Below are 14,174 nucleotides of genomic sequence, written 5' to 3'. Positions count from 1 at the left end.
GTTCACTATGTTCATTCAGAGATCTGATGTTCCTTAGGCGGATGAGATGAAACCCGACGATAATATCCATTTTGATACTCCCAAAACCCCATGCAATAACCAGAAGCAAAATCCGAATCAAAGCTGGAACTTCGTCCGTTCTTTTTCCATTCCACCCTTCCATTCCCACTCCTGCCCACTTGCCCTCTGGATCCCCTTATCAACACGCCGCAGCTTCAATGTGAATCGAGGACCCAGCTCCTGCAGTCCAGTACGAATACCTTCGGCACCAGCCATTTCTTTGCCATCAGCACCGACAACTGCCTTCTCGGTCTCTCTCTTTTCACGGAAAACATAACGGTGGCGGCGCACAAAAATGTAATCACGCTGGTTGTGCAATGTCACAACCTGTCGACCCTCGAATTCCGGTTGCGGAGGGAACAGCGCGCGAAAAAGGTGCGCTGTAAGCAGACCCAGGGGTGTACGGAAGTTGTTCAAAATGAGCTCAGGCCAGTGGTCGGTGGCTCGGCCGTGGCCCGGTAATCGCTTGCCTTCAATCCAGTTGCTGATACTGAAGTGAAAGGTTGGCCCGTGAGGAAGATGCACAACAGTAAGTCCGCTGGGCTTCTTCTGATCCTCCTGCAACACGATGAGGGCTGTGAAGTTGCGATTTGAAGCAAACTTGGAGATCTCGCGGATAGAGAATTTGTGAGAGTACCGGGTGTGCCGTGCGGCGGATATACACGCTGTTGGGGAAGAGGTCGGTCAGAATATCGGCTTCTTTGTGGAGAGTGGAGTTGAGGGCGGTGGTGATGAGGATTTTCGGTGTTGGAGGGGGCCCGGAGGTGAAAAGGGTGGGGAATTTGGCTGCGAGGGCCTCTGGCGCAAGGTTCAGGTTCGTGCTGCGTGTAGAATGGGTCGGGCTTGTTGCTCGATCCGTAGCTGAGGGGAGAGATGACTTTGTTCGCCCGCAACCTGAATCCTTTTTGTCCTCGTCCGTTTCCTCATCTTCGTCTTCACTATCACTTGTCGCAATCATACTGTCGACAGACTCATTATCAGACTCGGGCCCTTCGCTATCATCCTCGCCATCTTCGAGTGGTCGGTTCAGTTCCTCCTCCGCTTCTTTCTTGGCCCGTTTGATGCGCTCGACGTCGACGCTCAGACCCAGGCCATGCTCCTCGGCGTCGCTATCGGCACCATCCCAGACTCGCTTGCGCTCAAGCGTCAATGGAATATTGCGCTTCAAACGCTCCTCCTTCAATTTAGGGTTCTTGGCTTCTTCCTTCTTGAAAGCATAGCGCTCGGCTCGGCGCGTAGCATCCTTTTCTCTCTTGCGCTTGATGTGCTGGAGTTGACGACGTTGTTTGTTGGCAGTCTTGAAGCTGTCGGAGCCTGGAGGCGGCCTTCTTTGGCCTTTCATACCCATTTTGAAGGTGCGTGGGTTGGTGCAAAGCTTGAATCTGAACTGAACTCGCCGATCTTTTTTTTTTTTTGGAGAAATTATTTATCTCGGATCATTATTCTTCCGGCGTGCCCGGCCACCTTTTTTTGACCTTGTTGATCCCTTTTCAATTGGGAAAGAGAGTCACTATCATAGAAGAACGATAAATAATAAGAGAGCACCGGCCTCGAACCACTCTTTTCTTTCCATAATACCCTTATAGTGTGTTGTGTGGTGAACTCCCAAGGCGGGCTGCAAGGTTGGATGACTCAATTGCTGCGGCGTCTACCCCCCCCGCTCTTTTCTTTCCCCCCCAGCCCTCCTTAGGTTTTTCGCAACCGAATCAGCGCCCCGAACGCCCTCGAAACGAAACCCCAAGATGGCCACCCTTTCCACCAAGACCGGCCAGGAGGTCGATCGCTCCGTCTTGGAGTCAATGCTCCGTCGTCGCATGTTTTATACCCCCTCCTTCGAAATCTACGGTGGTGTGAAAGGTCTGTACGACTATGGCCCACCTGGAACCGCCCTGATCGCCAACATGACCGACCTGTGGCGCAAGCATTTTGTGCTGGAGGAGGATATGCTCGAGGTCGACACCACCATGCTCACCCCCCACGAAGTTCTCAAAACCTCTGGGCACGTGGACAAGTTCGCCGACTGGATGTGCAAGGACCCCAAGACCGGCGAGATCTTCCGTGCTGATCACTTGGTGGAAGAAGTACTGGAGGCGCGCTTAAAGGGCGACAAGGAAGCTCGCGGCCAGAAGGTGGTGGTTGATGCGGACAAGGAAGCCAAGAAGAAGAAGAAGTCCAAGGTGAACCAGGCTGTGAAGCTTGAGGATGCAGTTGTCAAGGAGTACGAGGAGACTCTTGCGCAGATTGATAACTTCGGCGGCCCGGAGCTCACGGAGATTATCAAGAAATACAACATCCGCAACCCCCAGACTGACGGCCCTGTCGAGGACCCTGTCTCATTTAACCTCATGTTCCAGACTGCTATCGGCCCTAGCAGCAACATGCCTGGTTTCCTGCGCCCTGAGACTGCGCAGGGTCAGTTCTTGAACTTCCAGAAGCTGCTGGAGTTCAACCAGCAGTCCATGCCTTTTGCTTCCGCGGCAATTGGTAAGTCTTTCCGTAACGAGATCTCCCCTCGCGCCGGTCTGCTGCGTGTGCGCGAGTTCCTCATGGCCGAGATCGAGCACTACGTGGATCCCGAGGGTGGCAAGAAGCACCCTCGGTTCGTCGAGGTTAAGGACGTCGAGATGACTCTGCTCGATCGTCACGTCCAGCTCTCTGGCAGTACCAAGACCACTAAGATGACTATCGGCAAGGCCGTTGAGACCGGCCTTGTGGATAACGAGACACTGGGTTACTTTCTGGGCCGTATTCAGCTCTTCTTGCTGAAGCTAGGTGTCGACCCCACCAAGCTTCGCTTCCGTCAACACATGGCTAATGAGATGGCCCACTATGCTGCTGACTGCTGGGATGCTGAGCTCTTCACCAGCTATGGCTGGATTGAGTGTGTTGGCTGTGCTGATCGTAGCGCCTATGATCTGACTGTACACAAGAACAAGACCGGTGCTCCACTTGTGGTGCGCCAGACTCTTGCCGAACCCCGGAAGTTTGAGGAATGGCAGGTCGACATCGAAAAGAAGAAGTTTGGTCCTCAATTCAAGAAGGATGCTAAGGCCGTCGAGTCAGCCATTGAGGCTCTCTCGCAGGATCTGCGCGAGAAGCTCTCTCTGGATCTCCAGCAGAACGGTAAGGTCGAGATTGACGTGGAAGGTGTTGGCTCTGGCAAGGTCGAACTGAGCAAGGACCTTATCAACATCGAAAAGCGTACCCGCGTCGAGAACATTCGCGAGTACACTCCCAACGTCATCGAGCCATCCTTTGGTATCGGCCGTATCTTATACAGTATGATTGAGCACGTTTACTGGTCGCGTGCTGGCGACGAAGCCCGTGGTGTATGTTTGCCCTCATGCCAGGTTGTTCTAGATCCGTGTGCTCACATTTCCAAATATAGGTTCTCTCTTTCCCCCCTGCCGTCGCCCCCACCAAGGTCTTGCTGGTCCCCCTCTCCACTCACGCCTCCTTCAAGCCTCTCACCCAGCGCTTGACCAGCAAGCTCCGCCGACTGGGCATCTCCAACCGTGTCGATGACTCCTCCGCTTCTATTGGAAAGCGCTACGCCCGTAACGACGAGCTGGGCACTCCATTCGGTCTCACCGTTGACTTCCAGTCCGTCGAGGACAACACTTTCACACTACGTGACCGTGATACCACCAAGCAAGTGCGCGCAAGCGAAGACGAAATTCTCAAGGCCCTCAAGTCGCTCATTGACGGCGAGGAGACTTGGAAGATATCTTCAAGAGACTCCCCGAATTCACTGGTCAGGAAACGGAAGAGTAGATCTAGTCACGGCTCTTCATTTAAAAATAACAGCTGTTGTTGCACTCGGGCTCATAGATTTAGTTATACCCTGATTTATCCATACAAAAGATTGGAAGGAAAATAAGCCTCGCGGAAACGGGCCTAGACGAGTCCACTACCTCGAAACCCTAAGTTAATTAATTTCCTTTATGTCCGTAGAGCCGCGGCATCGCCCAAAGCAGATACCCGCGCCAAGAATCCGGGGCGATCTACCATGTGTCCTCTTAACCTCTTTCCCTTCTTCACAATCCATCCCCCACCATGGCGCCCCCAGTTCACGCGGCAAAGGTCACTTTGTCCTGTCCGCTGTTCTCAGCCGATTTCGACCCGCGCAATAATGCTCGCCTCCTGGTCGGAGGCGGAGGCGGCGAGGGCCGAAGCGGAGTTGGAAACAAGATCGTAAGTTGCACAGTTTCCGAACTCTATTTGCGCAATTGTCACTAAACAATAGACCAGTGGCTTTTAGATACCTCAAAAAGAGATGAGGTCAGTGCGGCTGTCGAGCTCGACCTGTCGCGTGACGAGGACTCTGTGACTACCCTGGCCGTTGCGCCGCAGGCCAGCGACGATGCGGATTCACTGACTGTCCTCGCGGGAATCAATAGCTCAGTTGCTGAGCAAAAGAAGAACAACAACAAACACATGCGATCATTCCTATTCCAGGCCCCACGGAAAGTTACGAAAACAGATGCGATCACTGGAGAGGACGAAAACGACAAGGCGGAGCAAGGAAAGTCAAAGGAAAAGAGCGATTCAGATGAAATCATTCCAGGTCAAGGGAAGCTACTGTCAAGCGCATCCCTATTTCGTGCAAAAAAAGGAACCGACCCGGGGGATACATATCAACGAGTGTTGCGCCTTTCGCCCTGGAGGAAACCGACAGATGGCTCTCAACAAGGCAACAGAATTGGTGCCATCGCAACAGGACTTGCTCCTTCCAGTGAGCTCGTGCTCTTCCATGTGACTGCATCGCCTACAGAAGCCGATGTAATGGGTCGCATCCGCCTTGAAAATAACGAAGAGGTTGACGACGTGGACATCATCGATCTCCGAAATGAATCGGATGAAACCAAAGCGACTGATCAATTCAGATTCGCGTACACGAACGGGGCCGACGTGGTAGTTGGTGAAATCTCAGCTTCTACTCGCTCGAACGCCGCGCCAGCTGTTCGCCCCCTCTGTTCTATCCCCTGCCCAAAGCGGGGAAAGCTGCGCGCCCCAAGTTCCGTGCGCTCCGATTCTTGACAGAAACGTCATTAATACTCCTCAAGAATGCTCCTGATCGCGGTGGCAGCGAGCTGGTCATTCTGGATTTCTCTACTGTTCCATCTGAACCCTCTGGGATATATGACGAACCAATGATCACCCACCGCAAGAAGCTTCCGAGTAGTATGAAGATTGGTCTTGGTCTCGATGTCTGCCCTCTTGGAGAGAACACAATTGGCCAGCAGCAATTCATAGTCGCAGCAAGCGGGAGCGATAACTCGATCGCTGTATGGACTATTGAATACGGACCTAAGCGTGGGTTCGATAAGATCCGACCTTACACGACTCTAAAAGATTTGCATCCATTCTCCATGACCAAGCTATCATTTTCTACTTTCATTCCCCCAGCTCACCCTATTACACCTGATGTCCCTCCGCAAAAAGTCAAGCTTGTCTCGGTTAGCATGGGCAACACAGTCGTCGTGCATACCTTCCCTCTCGCTCCGTTCCCCCCATCTTCGCGCACTGCACGCTACACCTTATCTCTCCCCGGCCCGGCAGAATTCTGGGAACTCCTGATTTATACAATTGCCTTGTTCTTCTCCTTCGGCATAGTCATATTTGCCGTGTGGCTCTATGCCGAGATCCGCGGCGCAGTGCCCCCCGTCGTGGGTGTCCAGCATTGGCTTCCAGGAGGAACCTCGAACTCCTGGGCGATAGAATATGTCCACCCGGGACTACAAAAGGCCTCTTACTTAGACAGTATGGCCCCCAAGGGGCCCGGCTCAACTCCAGACCAAGACACGATCGAAAGTCTGAAGAGTATCCTTGAGCGAGTCCACAGCTCAGGTTTCGCACCGGCAGACCTTGAAGTTCCTTCGCCACAGGAGGTCTCAGTTATTGTTCGCTGCCATGATGGCCAGTCTGCCGAGCAGAGTGTCATTGTTGAAACGGCTTCTGCACATGGCGAGAACTCTGAATCTGGGAACTTGCGCGCTTGGAATGATTTGAGTGGCGCGGACCAGGATGCTTGGAGGCAACGGCTGACTGATGCTCGACGGTGGGTTGTGAGTGAGGGCGAGGCCGTCCTGCAAGGAGTGCTGTTCAGCGAAGCATGTAACCAACTAGCGCAAACTGTCAAGGATGAACTGTAAACAACTCTACCTTGGCCGCTCTTTGGCTCGAAGGTCTTGGTTCTGAGTTTTGACTGGGCCGTCTTTTTGGATTCTTTGTTGTATGAATTGCTCTGAATGTTTGCTACGATATGGACGACTGTTGCTATATAAAAACCTTCAATAACGAGGCGCCTTCAATAGCAAGCTCTATTATGATGGCGCACTTACTGCACGATTGGGTTGTAAGTCATTCGAGCCTGGAAATGAGTTGAAATTGAGTAGCCAATTCTACGCTCGATCATGAAATGCCACAATCACTCACAAGTCCGAGGCGCTTCATGGGTCTTACAGGACGAATCATGATGATGCAGTGCCGCTGTAGATGAGGCGCCCCTTGGCATAAGGCGTACATTAGGCTAGTTGTAGGAACGCTCGTAGTACGAGGTACCCTGGGGACACTATCATCCTCACCAATACGTTTGAGCTTACTACTCCATGGTGCATGGCTCATGCACTACAGATTCTGCTATACTCAGCAGGGAAGTCACTTTTGGATAGAGAGAATACACAACACAAGTCGGAATCGTGAAACATCATTCGTCACTCGAGGGAGACAAGATCGAATCCAAAATGTACCATCTGGAAACACAGATAATCACAATCAAGACGAAGAGGGAAGGTCGGTATGAGGGGTTCGAATTTTGTGCAGTCAAAGCAGGGCGTGATTATCGTCATGGCTGAGAGACGATCCAGGGGAACCAGAAACAGTAATAGCACGCAAGTCCGGGAAGAAAAAATGAATCCCTCTTGGCTCAAAAATTAGAACGATTCGTAAACGCCAATTTCCTCCACTCCGAACGGAAAGAAAAAAAAGAAAGAGGAAAACTGTATGTAACGGCAACAGCAGAGAAGAAGAAGGGGGGGAGGGGGAAAGCTCTGGTCCATGTAAGGCAAGCAGAGGATGGGAATAGCCATGCAGTGTTCGGTCCGGTCGTTAGGCAAAAGTCAAAGGCACCAGTTTCGTCAGGAGCATGTTCTAACCAGAGGCCGCTGTAGATGAGGCCCATATGCGCGCAGGCCAGGATTTCCATACGGCGAAACTGGTGTTGTGCATGTGCAGAAAGGGACGAGGGTATGTGGTGAGGGTCTTTAAGACAAGACAGGGAGACAAGAAAGCAAAAACGTCAATCAAATTTACTGGCCGTTGGGCTTCTTCCAGCGGAGCAGCTCAGCCAGGCTAGCCAGACTGCAGCCAGTTTGCAAGAACTCATGCGCCAACAGTTCGTCAGCCGTCGCACGGCTGCGGACATCCACACATAGACAGACAGCCAGAAAAGCTTTGAGTTCCTTGCTGAGTTTCTCGGGCTTCTTTAGGCGAGGCGTGCCGTTTGTGGCAATGAGGTAGAGCGCCTTCAAAGGCTCTTCGTTGAGGTATGGAGGCTCTGACTCGATCATCTCGATGGCCATGATGCCAAGAGACCAACAGTCGACCTTGGGGCCGTACTCCTTTTGCTTGACAACCTCAGGAGCCATCCAGTAGGGGGTACCCACCATGGTAGCGCGTTTGTTCTTAGACTCGGTAAGCTTGGCACAGAAGCCGAAATCCGTAATCTTCACATGGCCGACGCGGTCGAGGAGCACGTTATCACTCTTGATATCTCGGTGAATAATGTTCTGGCTGTGCAAGTGGGCCAGACCCTTGCACGTCTACATCAAGTTGGTTAGATCTGATCATGAGGCTTTTCCAATTGCGCGCAACATACCTCAGCACAGATAGTGGCAATTTGGTTCTCCTGGATCACTTGGTTGTTGTCAATCACATCCGTCAAGGCACCACCTTCCATGAACTCCATGACCACCCAAAGTTCATTGCTCTGCTCCTGTAGGAAAGAATCCAAGAAGTTGACAATGTTGGCGTGCTGACTGTCTTTCATGACAATGATCTCATTAACAATCAACTCCTTGCGAGGCTGGCTTCGCAGGTCCATTTGTTTGATAGCAACCTGGCACCGAGGGCCGTACTGTCGGTACAGCTCACGGGCAACTCCAGATGTCGCATGCTCCTTAACACGGGCGACATAAACTGACCCAGAAGCGCCCTGTCCAATCTTGCGTTGCTTGCTGTAAGAGTCATTGGGATTATCTTTGGAGACGACTGATCGCAACCGGTCCATAACCTCATTTTCAGTCATTGCCGACATGCGAACCTCCTTCTGGCGGGGCTCTTGCTTAGGCTTCGACAAAACGGCCTCAGCTTGGCGCACGCCATCTGGAACGGCTTGCTTAGAGCTGGGCTGCTTGTTAGCGACATTCAGCGGCTTCACCTGCTGCACGGGAGCTGGCAGTCGGCTGGGCGGAGGCCCTTGCGCTGATGGAGCCTTGCCAGCATTGTTGGGCTGGCGGCTCGAAGAGGCCTGTGCGCGAGGGTCACTAGCAGGGTAGCGGTCAGGAGAACCCTGTTGATCGGCTCTGCTGGAGCTTCCCGGGGTACGAGGAGGGCCTTGTCCATATGGGCTTTGGGCAGCTGGAGGAGCAGGCGGTGGACGTTGCGCGGTCAGCTGTCGAGGCTCACCACCAGGTGCCCGAGATGCAGAGCCCGGAGCCTGTGGCGCAGGACGACTGGGCTGGTATCGGTTATCCCGCTGGGGTTCGCCTCCATATCCACCAAGTTCTTGCTTAGCCAATGGTACGCGACCCTTCGGTAAGGAATCATTGTATTCCTGGTCCTCTCGGCGGCGGTTTTCCTCCTCGACTCGGCGTCGTTCCTGTTCAGCCAATTGCTTCACGCGTTCTAGTTGTTGCTGCTGCTCTGTTGCGCGATCCGTTTCACCGGGATGACCTGTCGAGTTTTCGAGGGACATACTCGATTGGCCGCTGTCAAGGCGCTGGAGAGGACCGGGAGGAGGGGGTCGAGGGGGGGCGACTGAGTTGCCAACGGAGCCACTTCCAGTCATTTTGCTCTGAACACCGCCAGAAGAGCCATTCATGCCTCCGTAGTACTGGGGGTTCTGCTCTCGCATCTTGATATCCGAATAGAATTCCAAGACTTCGATGACTGCCTGAGGATTCTTCTTGTAGTCCTCCTTCGTAATCGCAGATGCAGTCAAGAGCTTCTCCCATTCGGGGGGCAAGCCCACGAACGCACCGCTGTGCGGGTCGAAACCAACATGCACACGATGGCTAAAGTTTGTGGGGTTGCTCACACCACCCATGCCAGGGCAGCGTTCATAGATCTTGTCGATCCATTCGTAAATCTCATCATCGGACTTCACTTCGCAGGTGATCGTTTTTGTTGGTACATCCCGCGAAAGCATGCTTGCCTTGGTGTTCGCATCCTTAGTGTTGGCTAGACGGGTAATTTCAAACGCCAATTTGGTATCCTCGGAGCGGGTGACGTTGGTGACGGTTGAAAGGGGGAACGACAAAACGACTTTTCCGGACTCGCTCTTCATGAAGTCAATTTTGAACTCGCGGAGAATCAGGTGTCGCTGGTTCCATGTTGCGAGGAACTTGTCTTCTTTGCAACGTACGGGGCCCTCTTTAACGACCGCATTGCCCTGTCCGGTCTGGGTTCGGCTCAGTGTCGGGCTGCTGGTATTGGGGAACAGTGAAAGGTTGCCGCCGGGGCCGGGGGTGCTAGGCGAGTTAAGAGACATTTGGTTGAAGGAAGTGGCCACAGGGGTGTTTGCGGGAATCGACAGCTTAGGGCGATCAGTGGGCGGGCGGGGAGCCGGCCCCGGGTTCATGAATTGATCGGGCGTGTACATGGAACTTGGGTAGGTGAGATGAGTTGTGCACAGGATCGTTTGGAGGGGTCACCTACTTTCCGTACTGTGCCATTTTGACGGGTGGAGGGTGGCCAGGATCAGGATTGGCTTCAAGACAATAGACAAGCTAACTGCACACCAAAGACCAAGACCTCCTGAGGCCCCTCGTAATGGCTGCGATGGCGGCTGTCAGTTTCCACCTTATGATACTTCCAAAATGTGGTATGAGAATTATTCCGACGATTCAGGAGGATCGTGCGAATATCGCGCGGTATTCAGGCGTCCGGGGGGCGGATGAGGGGCAAGGGGAGTTGTGTTGGATATCCAGCTCCCAGGGGACACGCCCAATCGGAAGGTGGAAGGAAGACTTACCGTTGAAAGGCTGCGAACAAGCAAAAAGGAGCCTCGCTCGGCGAGGAGAGCCGCAAAGAAAAAGAAAAGATCGAAATGCTAAGATGGCGGGGGTAGGAAGAGAGAAGGATTAAAGGGGGGAAGAAGTTGGACTTGGGGCGGGAATGGGGCACAGTCGATCTTCTCCCCTGAAGGACCGAGAGTTGTGTACTTTGGGCTCGGAGCTCAGATCAATCTACAGAAAACACGGCTTTGCCAATCAGGGCAGGAGGCTGGATTAAAGGGATCCACGGTCGCGCGGTTGAAGACTGGAAGAGACCCGCGTTCTGGCCGTTGGCGTTGGGTTTGATTGGACTGTGTTTTAATGTGGGCGGCTAAACCCGTGGTATAGCAGCCCTGAAGGTCTCGAACAGGCGGACTAGATCAACAGGGACCGATGGGCGTCAACATGAAATTTCTGGTCCCTGCGACTAGGAACGATATGCTCTGGGCAGCACCCTGATCCAGAAACAGAGAACCTTTCAAGGGGACTTGCAATGCAGATATGCTTTGGCAAGGATCCAAGGTGTCGCATAGTGGCACCAAACAAAATACCAAATCCGGGGTCTGCGTTTGACAGGAGACACGTTCTATATTCGTACACTATGATACAGATGCCTTGGCAGCTCGAATTGCACCGGATCGAATCCCTGAAGAACGGCGCGCTTCATTCTCCGAACGGATGATTAAACTTGAGCAGCCCGTTCAGTCCGCCCACCCAACCTTCATGCGCCTCATCGCCCATGCTCCTCCGCATGACGCTGGGTACGCCGCCTTGCCATTCATTCTTAGCATGGCGCATCTCCTCATTCCACACTCGGACCTCCATGCCAGTCGCCATCCCTTCGCCAAGATTCACTCCATCTAGACTGACCTCGAGTTCACGGCCCCGGTTTTTCTCACTGAGCCGGAGAGTAACTGGGGTGCTCGATGGTAGAACGAGCGGTCGGAAGCTCAGACTGCGCGCACAGATCGGCGTGAGGAGAGTGGAAGGCACCAGTGGGTGCACAATGCTGCCTCCGCTACTCAAGCTGTAGGCTGTGCTGCCAGTAGGTGTCGAGATGATGATTCCATCCACCACAGCCTCCGTAAGAAAACGTCCGCCGACAAATACGTCTATCACAGCTAGATGTGTTTCCTTACCGCGATGGATAAGTAACTCGTTCATGACGTATACCCCGTGCCCTTGTCGCTTTTACCGCGAACAGGAGTCACTTCTTGTCCATCTGCTGCGAACAGTCCCGCCTTCAGTCGGTGGCGCATTAAGATAGGGGCTCCACGAGTCGAACCCATGGATTTTCCTCGAACCGATGACCAGCCAGTCGGGCCCATCGCGCTTTCGAGTTTGGATCCAGGTTGCTCCTCGAGGAGAGGGGTACGATCTCCAGCACCAGCGCCCGACATGTAAACCTCTCGAAAGGCCCGTTTGTACTCTGAGAACTTCCATTCGCTCAAGAAGCCCAGAGTACCCATGCTGAATGACAGGACTGGGGGCACGTTAGCACATGTAGCGAATAAAGAGGATGCATGGAGAATCGTGCCGTCCCCACCGAGGGTCACGGTCAGATCTATTTTATCATGGAAGGCGGTTGGGTTGTCGTCAAGAGATGCGGTATAGACAGGATATGAGAAGGACGAGTGGACTTCATTTGCCGTTTGGGACTCGAGGACGATGGAGACGTCGGGGTAAACGGCGGTAACGTGACTGTAGGCCGATTAGCCAGCGCCTCTTGTCATACCTAGGTAGCCCGAACGTGCACTTCGAAAACTTACTTGGCGAATTCGATAAGCGAGTCAGTTACCGCTGGGGCGCAATCCTTGCGGACCAACAAGATGTTCCGGGCGGTGCGGGCCACTGCAGAGAAAGAAGCTCGCCCTGAGATTCTTCAAAAGAGTAAGCTTTAGAAAAGGTCCCGTGGTTAAGTGATGAGCGCACCTTGGTATCTGGGAATCAGGCGCGGCGATAAAGCGCCGACATCACGCACCTCGTGACGCGGAATGGAGGATGAGAAGCAGCGTCGCAGCCCCGGGAGGCTGCGCCGAATGCACTGCATTGTTGAATGGCCGTGGCCTAGTTCGCACAGAAGCAGGTTCAGCCTCGTCACATCCAGGCGTGTTGTGGAGTGTGGAGCGAATAGTTGGAGTTTGGAGATCAATCCCCATAGCTAAGCGGAGAAGAGTAAATAATAGAGTCATCGCTTGTTGGGCCCCACCGCTCTCGGGCTTTCAGAGTTGCGCTGGCTGCGAACGTCCACGAGACCTCTTTCATGGATCTTTCGTCCTAGGTTCGGGTCTACTTTATCTATATGAGCTAGCCCCTCTTTCCTTTCACTTTCTTTTCAATCATTTTTCGTCCAGCTCTCCGCACTTGATCCACTCATTTGGACCCGAGGTTGCGATCCTGTGCCCTGATTGCGTCGATCATCCCAATCCGCCAGCTCCCGCTGAGCTTCCGCTGACTGAACATATCCCCAACGGGGGGGGTCCCCTACAGCCTCGCTTCCAGCAAAACTTGTCTTCTTCACCACCTCCAGGACCCTCCGAAGCTGCCAGCTCATTCTGGCCATGAACGCAATGGCCTCAGCCGAAGTTCGCCAACGCAAACCTATAGATGCCACCGAGCTCAAAGATCATTCAACGAAGCCCCCCCACCCACCCCCGCCTTAAACATGGCATTCCGATGCAGGTGTTCCGCTCTCTCCTGATGGCGACATGATCAACTGCTGCCGCGTTGTCATTCTTGCCACACAGTTAATCGGTTCCCCCCTCTACTTGATCAACAAAGAGTATTACTATTCGTATATGGCCTTCACAAAACAAAATTTCGCGCTGGCAATCACAGCCTTGACACAATGGGGAAGCCCAACATTATACCGCACCAGTGGCGATGAAAGTATTCGGGGCCTTTTACATATCTCCGAGAGTGGTATGCTGCAGAGTCAGTTTCCAGAGCGACTGGTTCTCATTGCCAACCACCAAATATACACGGATTGGATCTATCTCTGGTGGTTTGCTTACACCAATGCCATGCATGGCCGGATATTCATCATTCTCAAAGATTCACTTCGTTGGGTTCCCGTCGTGGGCCAGGGAATGATGTTCTATGGCTTCATCTTCATGGCCCGTAAATGGGTCTCTGACAAGCCACGGCTCGCACATCGGCTGGGGAAGCTGAGAACGCAACATACCGGCTCTCAGTCGAGCAAGTCGCAATATGATCCAATGTGGCTTCTGATCTTCCCAGAAGGAACGAATCTGTCGATTAACACAAAGCGGCGGAGCGATGCATTTGGAGAAAAGCAAGGAATTTCACCATTAAAGCACCAGATCCTGCCTCGGTCAACTGGGCTGTTCTTCTGCCTTCAGCAACTGCGAGGCACTGTGGATTGGGTGTATGACAGTACTATTGCGTATGAGGGACCTCCGTATGTTCTGACCCGGAGATATTGATTTTGATAAATCACGCTCACAATCAATTACAGGAAAGGAAGCTACCCAGATAAATATTTCACACTTCGCTCGACTCTCATTCAAGGACGACCGCCCACATCGGTCAACATGCATTGGCGAAGATTCGCCGTTGCCGACATTCCCTAGACGATCAACACGAGTTCGAGGAATGGTTGAGAGCCCGATGGGTTGAGAAAGACCAGCTTTTGGACGAATTCTTCGAGACTGGGCGCTTTCCCTCGCAGCTAGCAGGCAGTATAGAGGTCAAGAATGGCACCAAAGAACAACAAGTCGCTGCTTCTGCTGGGTATGTGGAGTGTAATGTAAGACTGAACCGCTGGATCGAGATTGGCCAAATATTTGGGGTGTTATTATGTTTTGGCCTACTTTG

At 53.0% G+C, this 14,174-nt stretch overlaps 5 protein-coding genes across 5 annotated transcripts; 2 read left to right on the top strand and 3 right to left on the bottom strand.

The window, feature by feature from the left end:
* Positions 1-117: 117 nt before the first annotated feature.
* N7468_004971 (rRNA-binding ribosome biosynthesis protein RPF1) lies at positions 118-1,408 on the bottom strand (the record flags this gene model as incomplete). The annotated part of the gene is made up of 2 exons (XM_058474268.1): positions 118-669; positions 698-1,408. 2 exons carry the CDS (start codon positions 1,406-1,408, stop codon positions 118-120), a joined length of 1,263 nt encoding a protein of 420 aa, XP_058330008.1.
* A 394-nt stretch (positions 1,409-1,802) lies between these two features.
* On the top strand, positions 1,803-6,215 carry N7468_004970 (uncharacterized protein; the record flags this gene model as incomplete). The annotated part of the gene is made up of 5 exons (XM_058474267.1): positions 1,803-3,389; positions 3,449-3,830; positions 4,172-4,254; positions 4,312-5,082; positions 5,127-6,215. The coding sequence occupies 5 exons, from the start codon at positions 1,803-1,805 to the stop codon at positions 6,213-6,215; spliced, it is 3,912 nt and encodes a 1,303-aa protein (XP_058330007.1).
* A 1,155-nt stretch (positions 6,216-7,370) lies between these two features.
* On the bottom strand, positions 7,371-10,016 carry N7468_004969 (serine/threonine protein kinase CLA4; the record flags this gene model as incomplete). Its single annotated transcript, XM_058474266.1, has 3 exons — positions 7,371-7,883; positions 7,940-9,947; positions 10,000-10,016. The coding sequence occupies 3 exons, from the start codon at positions 10,014-10,016 to the stop codon at positions 7,371-7,373; spliced, it is 2,538 nt and encodes an 845-aa protein (XP_058330006.1).
* Positions 10,017-11,000: 984 nt separating this feature from the next.
* N7468_004968 (NADH kinase POS5) lies at positions 11,001-12,387 on the bottom strand (the record flags this gene model as incomplete). The annotated part of the gene is made up of 5 exons (XM_058474265.1): positions 11,001-11,458; positions 11,533-11,820; positions 11,884-12,038; positions 12,107-12,209; positions 12,270-12,387. The coding sequence occupies 5 exons, from the start codon at positions 12,385-12,387 to the stop codon at positions 11,001-11,003; spliced, it is 1,122 nt and encodes a 373-aa protein (XP_058330005.1).
* Positions 12,388-13,045: 658 nt separating this feature from the next.
* Positions 13,046-13,930, top strand: N7468_004967 (lysophospholipid acyltransferase family protein; the record flags this gene model as incomplete). The annotated part of the gene is made up of 2 exons (XM_058474264.1): positions 13,046-13,758; positions 13,816-13,930. 2 exons carry the CDS (start codon positions 13,046-13,048, stop codon positions 13,928-13,930), a joined length of 828 nt encoding a protein of 275 aa, XP_058330004.1.
* Between the last annotated feature and the right edge of the window lie 244 nt (positions 13,931-14,174).

This window comes from Penicillium chermesinum (genome assembly GCF_028974085.1).
Source record: "Penicillium chermesinum strain IBT 19713 chromosome Unknown utg000004l:1.0-3345178.0:1.0-3348027.0, whole genome shotgun sequence".
In the NCBI taxonomy this organism is placed as follows: domain Eukaryota; kingdom Fungi; phylum Ascomycota; class Eurotiomycetes; order Eurotiales; family Aspergillaceae; genus Penicillium; species Penicillium chermesinum.
Note: the sequence above shows the minus strand (reverse complement) of the source record. Positions and strands in the feature narration are given on the sequence as shown.